Raw genomic sequence first — 12,137 nt, 5'->3', positions numbered from 1 at the left:
GGAGCAGTTTCAGCAACAGACTGCTGTCACTGTCCTGCTCCACTGACAGACTGAGAAGATCATTCCTCCCCCAAACTATGCGACTCTTCAATTCCACCAGAGGGGGTAAACGTTGAACATTATTCAAGTTATTGTCTGTTTTTTACCTGCATTTTTTTTTTTTATTACTCTTTAATTTAATATTTTTTTGCTGCTGGAGTATGTGAATTTCCCCCTGGGATTAATAAAGTATCTATCTATCTATCTATCTATCTATCTATCTATCTATCTATCTATCTATCTATCTATCTATCTATCTATCTATCTATCTATCTATCTATCTATCTACCTACCTACCTACCTACCTACCTACCTACCTACCTACCTACCTACACACACACTGCCTTTCACATCTGCAGATTCTGTCCAAATAGCAAGTCCAACATACATACGTCTTGGTAAAACTGAGACTAGTTTTACAAGATACAATAACTATCATATCAGTAGCAGCCTACATAGATTAAGAGAAATATATGTATTAGCTCCAGTGCAGTTTAGTTATATGCCACAGAATCGAAACTGCTCGCTGAATACTACCTAGTTTGCCAGGTTTGTGGTTATTTTTGACTATAAATATCAATAAAAATAGTACTTGTTTTTGCATGTCTTGAATGTCAGTGAGAGTTAAAAAAAAAAAAAAGTTAAAAATTGATATGATACAATAATCCTGGGACAATCTCAAAGCCAAATGAGAGCAAACATTGTTGGCTGTTCCACCACCTGTTGCTTCTTTGTCAAATGAGCTGCTGTTTGAGAAAGTAAAGACATTTAATCTAAACACCGTAAAGGAAAAATCCATGACTGTTGCTGTAGTGCACAAGATTTCCAAAAAACAAGTATGACACACCATATAAAGAGCCAAGAGTATATAATATCTTTATTTGATCTGTTCCTAAAGCTAATCTAACAGACCAAAAATATTTTAGGGAAAAAATGCTTACATGATTTAAGTACTGTTCATTCAAGTTATCAGTAATATAGAAACTAAAGTGCAATTTGAATTTAAAAAATGTAAATATCAGTATTGGAATTGACAGATGTGACACAGGAAGCATCAATTGTCAATAATTACCTAGAATTTCCTCATCAATGCATTTGAATTGGTATGTCTCCTTGGTGAGTCTTCAGCTTCTCTGTAATAAAAGATCTCCTATACAAGAATGTGAAAATAAGAGCCATAATTATCCTTAGCAGTCCATAGAATGGCAGTGCAACAACCACTTTTCTCTGTTGGGTGTTAATTGAAGGTGGAACTTGGGGAGAAGACTGATGTGCACTTTTTATATATATATATATATATATATATATATATAAAAACGTTAGGTTGCTGGGCAAAAAACTGAAAAATATACATTGTCTTGCTGCAGCAGCTTCCTTAATGCAAGAAGAGGGATATAAGAACTATAAAATCTGTTTATTCTATTAGCCATTTTAAGGACACTCCGTATACATTTAATGAATGCTTCCGGGCCCCACAGTGTTAGAATAGACCAGTGTTTCCCAAACTCGGTCCTGTGTCCCCCCTGTCGCTGCAGGTTTTCCAACTAGCTTCTGTTTTCAGTTGGACTCCATTGCTAAAAGTGATGTGTTATTCCAAGTTCTGTGTTTTGTGAACAATATACCGTAGAAATTAGAAAACTAAGTTTGGTAAAAAAAATATATATATTTACAGTCATATGAAAAAGTTTGGGAACCCTTCTTAATTCTTTGGATTTTTGTTTATCATTGTCTGAGCTTTCAAAGTAGCAATTTCCTTTTAATATATGACTTGCCCTATGGAAACAGTAGTAGGTCAACAGTGACATTAAATTTATTGGATTAACTGAAAATATGGAATATGCATCATAACAAAATTAGACAGGTTCATAAATTTGGGCACCCCAACAGAGATATTACATCAATACTTAGTTCAGCCTTCTTTTGCAAATATAACAGTCTCCAGACACTGTCCTCCTATAGCCTTTGATGAGTGTCTGGATTCTGGATGGAGGTGTTTTTGACCATTCTTCCATACAAAATCTCTCCAGTTCAGTTAAATTTGATGGCTGCCGAGCATGGACAGCCTGCTTCAAATCATCCCATAGATTTTCAATGATATTCTAGTCAGGAGACTGTGACGGCCATTCCAGAACATTGTACTTCTCCCACTGCATGAATGCCTTTGTAGATTTCGAACTGTGTTTTGGGTCATTGTCTTGTTGGAATATCCAGCGCCTGCGTAACTTCAACTTTGTGATTGATGCTTGAACACTATCCTGAAGAAGTTGTTGATATTGGGTTGAATTCATCCGACCCTTCGACTTTAACAAGGGCCCCAGTCCCTGAATTAGCCACACAGACCCACAGCACGATGGAACCTCCACCAAATTTGACAGTAGGTAGCAGATGTTTTTCTTGGAATGCGGTATTCTTCTTCCACCATGTAAAGAGCTTTTTGTTATCACCAAATAACTCAATTTTTGTCTCATCAGTCCAAAACACTTTGTTCCAAAATGAATCTGGCTTGTCTAAATGAGCATTTGCATACAACAAGCGACTCTGTTTGTGGCATGAGTACAGAAAGGGCTTCTTTCTCATCACACTGCCATACAGATGTTCCTTGTGCAAATTGCACTGAATTGTAGAACGATGTACAGATACACCATCTGCAACAAGATGTTTTTGCAGGTCTTTGGAGGTAATCTGTCGGTTGTCTGTAACCATTCTCACAATCCTGCGCATATGCCGCTCCCTGTATTTTTCTTGGCCTTCCAGACCTGCTATGTTTAACAGCAACTGTGCCTGTGGCCTTCCATTTCCTAATTACATTCCTTAGAGATGAAACTGACAGTTTAAACCTCTGAGATTGCTTTTTGTAGCCTTCCCCTAAACCATGAGACTGAACAATCTTTGTTTTCAGATCTTTTGAGAGTTGCTTTGAGGATCCCATGCTGTCACTCTTCAGAGGAGAGTCAAAGGGAAGCACAACTTGCAATTGACCACCTTAAATACCTTTATATCTCATGATTGGACACTCCTGTCTATGAAGGTCAAGGCTTAACGAGCTAATGCAACCAATTTGGTGTTGCAAGTAATCAGGATTGAGCGGTGACAGGCATTCAAATCAGCAAAATGACAAGGAGACTCAAATTTTTGCACAGCCAGTTTTTTACATTTGATTTAATTTCATACAACTAAATACTGCTTCACTAAAAATCCCAGTACTCAGATGTTCCTAGGAAATGAAAGACATACCACTGTTATCTTTTTTTGTTGAAAGTAAATTATTATGCAGGCAGAGAGGGGTTCCCAAACTTTTTCATATGACTGTATTTATTAAAATGCACCAAGCAGTTATATGGGAATAATGTTTTTTTTTCTTTTTAACAATATTTTCATCTTGATTTTCATTCTACTTTTCTAGGTGTTCTAATTGTTTAATTAATCCACTATTTACTAATTAGTGGGTCTGATGCTAAAATAGTTGCAGCCTTTGATTATTCTGTGTTGTTTGCCAGCGTGTCTGCTCTGCTCATTTTTAATTGTCATTAATAAGATACAACGAAGGGGAAAAACTGCACAGAGAAAAGGCAAAATAGAATGAAATCAACAAAAGAGAGTTAAGGATATAAATCTATAGAAAAAGCAGAAATACTTCTAAATGTCTTTATAAATGTAAAAATCATGCTGCTGTGCTTTTCTGAATGTAGAATAAGAGAAAAAAAAATACCACCTAATTAAATGAGATCAGTGTTATCAGGTGTTGTCACTAATTAGGAATCTGGTTGGAACAAAAACCTGTAGTCACAGGGGGTCCCCAGGACCGAGGTTGGGAAACCCTGGGATAGACAAATATTGTTCTTTTTTTACAGAAGCACTGAATAACAGAATTAATATTGACAAAACATTGGTTGTCGAGTGTATGCATTTTCCCTACTGACCCTTTTTTCAGTTCTTACTGAAATGCTAAATGTACTCCAGCCTATGCCTAAAGAGCTTAAATTTTGTATTTAATAGCAGGGTGGATTTTTTTTCTCTCATGTAGCAACAAATGGAGGATTTCAATGTAAGGTTTAGAAAGAATGATGTACAATCACAATAGTGTACTGTGTGTATCTACAAAGTTTATTCCATGATGATTTCTTTCCAATAGCTGAAAATAAATAGTACATAATACTATCAAAATTATAATATCAAAGATATATAAATCAGTGAACATTATAGTAATGCATTGTGCTTAATCATAATAACTTAACAACTGTCTTTGTCTCAGGTCAAAGTGATGTTAGAGTATGTATTTAGTTGAGCATTCAGATAAATTAGCTAAATAAACACAAAATGTAAAATGGGCTCTACCTTTCCATCCATTATTTCAGATTCCTGTAAAACTATTATGTGTGGCTGTGTGATATCTTAAGCTTAAGGTTCAGATGTTTACTATATTTTGCTGGACTAAAGCTAATGGGGCATTTCAGGCTTTACAACTGCAGTTACTGTCTCCAGCCCATATCAGTTCAAGCAACTGAAAATCAATATTAGATACTGTATCATTAGTATGAAATATTTTGGTCTTTCATTTCAAAGTAGCATCACAGCCGAGTCATTTGAGAATCTACGCAGAGTTAAAGGTTTGAAACACCAGCTCCTGAATTTTATTTTCTAATAAACTTGAGTAGAGTATTTCCTCACCATTATAAAATAGACAGAGGAGTCAAATGGTTTGAATTTTGTCTCAGTTTTTACCTTCTACAAATATAAATCCTTTAACATTCAGAGGATGAATAAAAAGAATCGGTTTCCTAATCAGAACCATATATGCGAAAGAGCAGTGAAATTTGCGGTCATTTTTAATTTCCTCATTTGCCAACCATGAAATGCTACTAGCTAGTAGTGGTGTGGTGGCTCTGAGGCTAAGGATCTGCGCTGGTATCCCGAAGGTTGCCGGTTCGAATCCCCGTCAGTGCCAAAAGAGATCCTACTCTGCTGGGCCCTTGAGCAAGGCCCTTAACCTGTAATTGCTCCAGGGGGCGCTGTACAACGGCTGACCCTGCGCTCTGACCCCAAGGGGTATGCGAAAAAAACTAACAAACACTGTTGTAAGTCGCTCTGGATAAGAGCGTCTGCTAAATGATGTAAAATGTCTAAAACTCAAAAGAATGTTGGTCACCTCATTGTGCTCATAAATTGAACATAAATTATGTTTTTACTTCTGAATTTGCACCATGTTTATTTTCTAGACTCCTAAGAAGACATTAAGGCCTCAAAGAAATGGTTCCGATTGTGGTTTGCTTTTTTCTTTTTTTTTTTTGTTTAGTTTTTTGTACAGATATTTAAGTAGACCTCCCCTATTTTTCACTATTTGCAATTTCCAATTGGACAGTTCTTTTCCAAGTCTACTTTTTTCTACTTACTGGTGGATCCAGTCTAAGGGCCCATTCACACTTTGGGCAAGCCTTGTTTGACCTGTACAACGTCTAGTAAAGCAGTGGTGATCATGATGGTCACAATAATACACTCAGATCACTCATTCAAGTGTTTTTGCTCATCTTTGTTTTCTCATTTAAACATGCAATGAAAGAAAAAAAGATATGTTGGTGTTCAGACCCTTTTCAGGTTCCCTACCACCTGGTACCAGTGTTTACTAGGTTGGCTTGAAATGTATGAACAAAAAAAAAATACTGGTCTATTAATTAAAAAGGTTAAACTGGAAGTTCTCTTGGTTCTATGAGTGAAAGGGGGTAAAGTCTAAAACCAAGAAAAAGCTGAATTGTATTCTCAAACAAAAAGATGATTAGTCATATTGGTGATGCACTGGCTCCTTCACTGAATTAACTGTGGTTTCAGCATTCTGTAGAGTTTAAAAAAAAAAAAAAAAAAAGCTTAGCCTGTAAATTTTTCTCTCTAAAGAGAATACCTGCTTTCATATTTAAACTCGCTACTTTTTAAAAAACATCATTTTTTTCTTTTCATACTATGCCGTTTGCTTTTTGAGGCGCAAAAGTTTCTCTTTTTAAGTCCATGACTACAATAATAAACTGTGTATAAATCACAGAAATCTGTTTTGTGCCATCGTTTTATGCTTCAGGGTTGATTTAAATTCATTTTTTAATATTTAAGCTATCTGTCGCCATTGTATTGTAAGAAAATCTGTATTAGCTTAGAAACTGAAGAATTAACTATTCATTAAAGAAGTGTCTTAAGTGATTAATTAGTACCAAAGAAAAGAAAGTCTTTAGGTGAGAGCAATAAGGAAGATAAAATACTGATTCTGTGCAAACAGTGTAAATGATGATTCTAGCACCACAAATTAGCATTATCTTCATATTAGATATTGTCACTGCTCTGTCAAAAAAAGGAACCAATAAGGAGGACCGTGGTGAAACAGAGAACATATTTGTTAATATTCTTTTAACAAAACAATTCAATAACACATTATTCAAATTTTTATACTGTAGTTTTAACCACAGAATAATACAGACTGATACAATCTGTTCTAATAAAAACTAACATATTAGTGATAATAATTAAAATTACTTTGTCTGCTCTGCTGTTTTCCAAGAGCACTGGCCAATCAATAGATTAAATAGCCAACTTCTGTTGCTGAATTTCTGCTAATGCAAAGAAATTCCTCAGGCATCTGCAACTGCAATGGTGCCAAGAACGCTGCCAATGGCAGAATGACTGGCATTGTATTGTGTTTTTAGATGAATCCATGTTACAATTTCCCCCGCAGACAAATAAAAGTTCTATCTATCGATGTATGGAGGCACTACGGCAAAAGGCTCCTGTAGGCATGCATTTTGCAGATCCATACAGTCCCAGCACCAGGTGTAATGGTGTGGGTGCCTTTGGGTCCCAGTCCTGTTCCTGCCTCATTTTTTACATCTAGTAGCTTTTCTGTGCTCAGCTATTAGAGATTCAGAATAGCATTTTAATTAGTGAAGCATAGGTCCACAAGAATAAAACTTATGAAAATCTAGCTTTGAAAGATCTGCAGTAAATTTAATGCAACGCTCATTGTGAATTCCTCCTCTGTTGATTTTTATTACTCATGGTGGTTCCGTTGCTTAAAGCCTCTTGTATATTTTTTTTTTCATATCTTTTCAGTGATGTTCTTGCATTGCCCATCTTCAAGCAGGAAGAATCAAATCTACCACCAGATGATGAAAACAAAATCCTGCCCTTTCAATATGTATTGTGTGCTGCCACATCACCAGCAGTGAAGCTGCATGATGAGACGCTTACCTACCTCAATCAAGGTGGGGTTTGTAAAGATATATTGTCTAGCCGTTACACCGTAACCCCATGTGAGTTGCACCTTTGTGGTTTTTTTCCCCATTGTGAAATGGAAATTGTAGAACACAAAATAAGTAACCGTACAGCAGATGTATTTTACCTCAACAGTAACATTGGTAATGAGAAGAAGGAAGAAAGAAAACTGATCTTTGAATGTGTGATAAGATCAAGGAGTCTACAACAGTTGTTGAAGCAGGTGTCATGTTGTCTTTTAAGTAGATGGCTTAAATATTTGCCACTTTGGTGCCCTATGAAATCTGTTTTATGTTTCAGCCTTTTCTGAATTTATTTGTCACTCAATTCTTATGATTTCCAGTTTTTATTTAAATAGTAAATATGTATAGCTTGTTTTATATTTATAGTGTTAAAAAAAACAGACTTAAGTAGGTCATTATTGCTTTTAGAAATTAACAAATAGACATTTCTCACAAAGTAACTTTTTTATAATTTTAAAAGTCTTTAAATGCCAAAATGTACACACTTGTGTTACAACTCGAATATGTAATTTATAGAAATTTATTACAAACCTTCTAATTAATAGTAGTATTACATAGCATATTGTTTTTCTAGTAAGGACATCCATGTTTGTACTTCTCATCAGTCTTTCGGTAGCTCATCTAGCATGTGATTGAACATGAGGCTATTCAGTTGTGCTTTTATCTGCTTTCAGTACCTTATTTTTCTCACAGCTTTGAATTAAGCTGGAATTGCAGCAGCCATGTTTTCAAATCCCATGAACAAGCTGTTTTTATGGCATACTTGCCCGAAGTCATTTTTTTATCAAAAGATGTAAATTATTTCATCAACATTGAGTGTAGGGCAGGAACAAATTCTGAATTGAATGCTATTTCATTACAAAATACACGTGTGAACATACATTTATTTGCTCCAGAAATATTTACAATGGTCAGTTAACCATACCATAACATTTTTTCAAATGTGAGAAGAAGCTGGACTAAATGAAAAACGCCCAGACGTGGCATAAAATACACCTTGGCTTACTTCAGAGGCAGTAGAGGCTTTAGGTATTTAATATTTTTCCAGATTGTCATCCTACAGAAAATTAGATACTGAAGATGTTTATGATATTATATGCTTATAAAAATGTCATTTTCTTTCCTTTTTTAGATATATACTTCAAATGAGAATTTTGGTTATTAATGAAGCCATTCACCTAGTAACATGTAGATGTTTCTAGGTTTGTCAGTGCATATACTGTATAGCACAATTTAATATTATGTTGAAGCAGATACAAATATTTGCAGAAATGAAGTAAGCAATTCATTTATTTGAACTTTTTTTTGACACGGGCACTTGTGCATTTGTATGTGTATGAGCTCCAAAGTAAGTCATATTTCAGGATTTAATTTAATTGTTTTAATTTTTGCATACAATGTTGCCCTCCTTGATCCCATTATTGAGAAATGATAGAGCTTTGACTGCAATAAACAAACACAGTAGGTGTGGCAGACTAAATTTCCTCCATTTTCTTAAAACCTCTCATGTCTTACTCTCTACATGGCTATTAAGAGATTTGTCTCTTAATCCATCTTCTGCCACATCCAGTCTATATGTTAAAGTAGTTTTGGTCTTTTGCAGGCCAATCATATGAAATCCGAATGCTGGACAACAGAAAGATGGGAGAACTTCCAGAAATCACTGGGAAACTCGTAAAGGTGAGACCTTGTTTACTGATTTCCCCATACAGGTAGATTTCTCAATAAAATAATTATATATAGATATCTCTAGATGTGTAGTTTTTATGTTAGATTTTACTTTTATGTTTTATGTTAAATTTGCTATCAAAGCATTATAATTAAATGATTAATACAGTATACTGTCCAGGCATTCTAAAGCAAAGTCTCCTTCTGTTTGTTCTCCTGTAGAATCATGGTCAGGCTTAATCCTGTACTGACAGTGTATATGCCTTCTTATTAAATGAGTATTATTTGCATGATTAGCTGACTGGTAGCTTGCAGCAAAATTTCTAATGTAAGATGTCTGAGCGTGATAGGTGCTTTTATAGTGAAGAGTTCTGATGTGTTTTTTCATATGGTTCTAAGGTGACCAAGCAGTGCCTGGTTGTTCCAAAATGTAATAGAATTCAAAACACTGATGTCTTATAGTTCCTTTAGCTATGCTAACATGTGTTACTTGTTGAATATGCTGATGCTGAATGTCATATAACATTGTCAGTATCTTAATTTTTTTTGCATGCTTTAAATATGGTAAGATGGTTGTGTTTCCAGGTATAGGCAGATGATGTAAAAGCACTGGAAAGGCTATCTTTAGCAGTGCTGTACTTCCATATATCTAGGGAAGGACTTGAGCAGCTTGACTTATGAGGCACCTTAGAAGGAATGAAGGCAGAACTATTTCTTTTTTGCTAGCATTGGAGTTTCAGACCTAAATATTATGGGATGTCTTCTGTAAAAATTCCCAGCAGATTGTATTTTTGTAAAGTACAGTTTTACAGGAAATTAAGCCGAAGGCAAAATGCATGAGAAATTCATTTTATGGCATCTATAGTGTTTTGTGTTTGTTTTTCCCTTTACTACTTCACATCTGCCTCTGAGCATCTGTTTTATATTTATGTAATTTTTCCTTTTATTGCATTTCATTTTCTGCTCTCCTAGCTGTTTTTTTACTCACTAATCCGTTTCATCACTTGCTAGTTACATGATTTACAGTACCATATTAAAATAAGCTGTACTTAATTCTTTTAATTTGCTTTCGTCTATGTAAAGTAATATGTGCACCTCATATAAGCATATTTTGAAGAAAATACCAAATATTTTTGTTATTCATGTAAGTTTATAGGATCTTTATTTCCATGTGTGCATAGTACAATGAAATTCTTGTTTTCATTTGCTAATCAACATGCAACATTATTTTTTTTTGTTTAAAGGAAATCAGAATTTTACCAAGTGTATGATTCTATGACTCCCCCAAACTACCTTTTTCTTATTTTTCCTACTTTTGCCACAGAGCTGCCTTCTCTGATGCACTGTGTTAACATCATTTTATGATTATCCCTTCATTTGAGCATTGTGACCTTACTGATCTTTCATGTTCCTTCTAGAGTATTATTCGAGTGGTGTTTCATGATCGGCGTTTACAGTACACAGAACACCAGCAACTTGAGGGTTGGAAGTGGAACCGACCCGGAGACCGTATCCTTGACCTAGGTAGTATTGATTTATTTGCCATGTAAAATAAGACTTTAATTTGAATCTAAGTGCATTATAATAAGATTGCTATAGTATAGGTAATGTTATTTGAAATTATAGATTAACTTTTACTTTGTAACATCAGTGGGGAGGAATTTGTTTTGATGAAGGTCATAAAAGTAATTTAGCTTTGAAGAAATAGTTGTGTCATAGTAAAGCAAAACCACCATGTGGTAATGCAAAGTATTGTCCTGACCTCCTACTGCTGATCTATACAAATGAAGGGTTTCTACTATTTTATTTGTGCCTCCAAATTAGATGTTTAAAATTGTACTCAATTCTGCTTTTCTTTTTAAGATATTCCAATGTCTGTAGGAATGATTGACCCCCGTGCCAATCCAACACAGTTGAATACTGTGGAGTTTCTGTGGGACCCTTCAAAACGGACATCAGTTTTCATACAGGTCAGTTGCTGCCAGACATTTTTAATTGTTGTGTTATCCCTCTGTGTCAGTCTGTAACTTCCAAGCTCAACTTTGCAAAAGTCGTGTTCTGTTAAAGGTTTATTTCCCTAACATTCGTCTATGAATAAACTGCTTTGCAGGGAGTATGCTTCTAAATGAATAATTTTGTTCCCATTGCATACGCAGGTAGAATGCCATTTAAAGCTGTTTTCATCTTTTACTATTATATTTTTTAATAGTATGCAAAGGTGTTTTGTGTTTTGCAGTATTTTCCACAATTATTTGGATAGTGAAAGAGAAATTGCTGTTTGAACTGCATACTAGTAATGCACTGGGTACCTGGTATTTACCCAGTGCCTGACATAATGCACTGAAACATGATGCCATGTACTAGGCTCCTCAGGAGAGATAAAAGACTTAAATAACAGTTATTTCTTTTTATTACCATAAATACTTGTATATAATAATTGCAAATTACTATCCGTTTAGATCTGACGAATCTGTCGATCAGTTTTATTGAGGGCCAGAACACTTTATATTCTGGGCTGTGTTGGAAGTATATCAACAAATGACTACCACTACATTTTCTGTGCAAACAAGACGCAGGTTTTGTTTCTGCTCATGACAGTTGTATATTCTGCCTCATGTCTGTCTTTTTAAACTTTTTTTTTTTTTTGCTCTTTATTAACTTTTCTTGGACATTGCAGCAGGTTAGGAAAGCTACCAGCAGCAAGAGTGTTCAAATCAGCATTGAGTGAAAAAAAATACATTAGCACATAAACTCAAGGAAAAACTTCAGTTTGGACAAAGGCGAGAATTTGTAGGTAAAGCAATGTGCATCCATTTATACCTGCTTAATAATGTGTATCACATTTGGATGGCACTTGACCCCATGGAAAAAAACGGAGCAAGCACATTTAACATGAGTGGAAATCCAAATGTGTTTTGTATCTACATACGTCAGATAAGACAGAGGAAAACATAAAAGAATTGTGTCGGGCAGTAACAGCAGTCAGCTAAACTATGGAAAGGTGGCCAACCCTGATATTAGTGCAGCTCTAAAATGATTGCACAGTGGTTTGTTTAGCTGTTTTACCATATTCTTCACGAGACTGTCATATGCGTAGCATCATACTAAAACACTAAAGGTTTTTATGGCATTGTGGCATGACACCATCTTTTCACTTTT

At 35.0% G+C, this 12,137-nt stretch overlaps 1 protein-coding gene across 2 annotated transcripts in view; it reads left to right on the top strand.

The window, feature by feature from the left end:
• The window catches only part of tfcp2 (transcription factor CP2), a 90,277-nt gene that overhangs the window by 39,657 nt on the left and 38,483 nt on the right, over positions 1-12,137 (top strand). For both annotated transcript variants that reach the window (XM_028798531.2, XM_028798530.2), the window contains exons 2-5: positions 7,126-7,277; positions 8,914-8,990; positions 10,397-10,502; positions 10,842-10,948. In XM_028798531.2, the coding sequence (XP_028654364.1) occupies positions 7,126-7,277; positions 8,914-8,990; positions 10,397-10,502; positions 10,842-10,948 (442 nt within the window). The remainder of the gene's footprint in view (positions 1-7,125; positions 7,278-8,913; positions 8,991-10,396; positions 10,503-10,841; positions 10,949-12,137) is intronic.

This window comes from Erpetoichthys calabaricus, chromosome 3, assembly GCF_900747795.2.
Source record: "Erpetoichthys calabaricus chromosome 3, fErpCal1.3, whole genome shotgun sequence".
In the NCBI taxonomy this organism is placed as follows: domain Eukaryota; kingdom Metazoa; phylum Chordata; class Cladistia; order Polypteriformes; family Polypteridae; genus Erpetoichthys; species Erpetoichthys calabaricus.
Note: the sequence above shows the minus strand (reverse complement) of the source record. Positions and strands in the feature narration are given on the sequence as shown.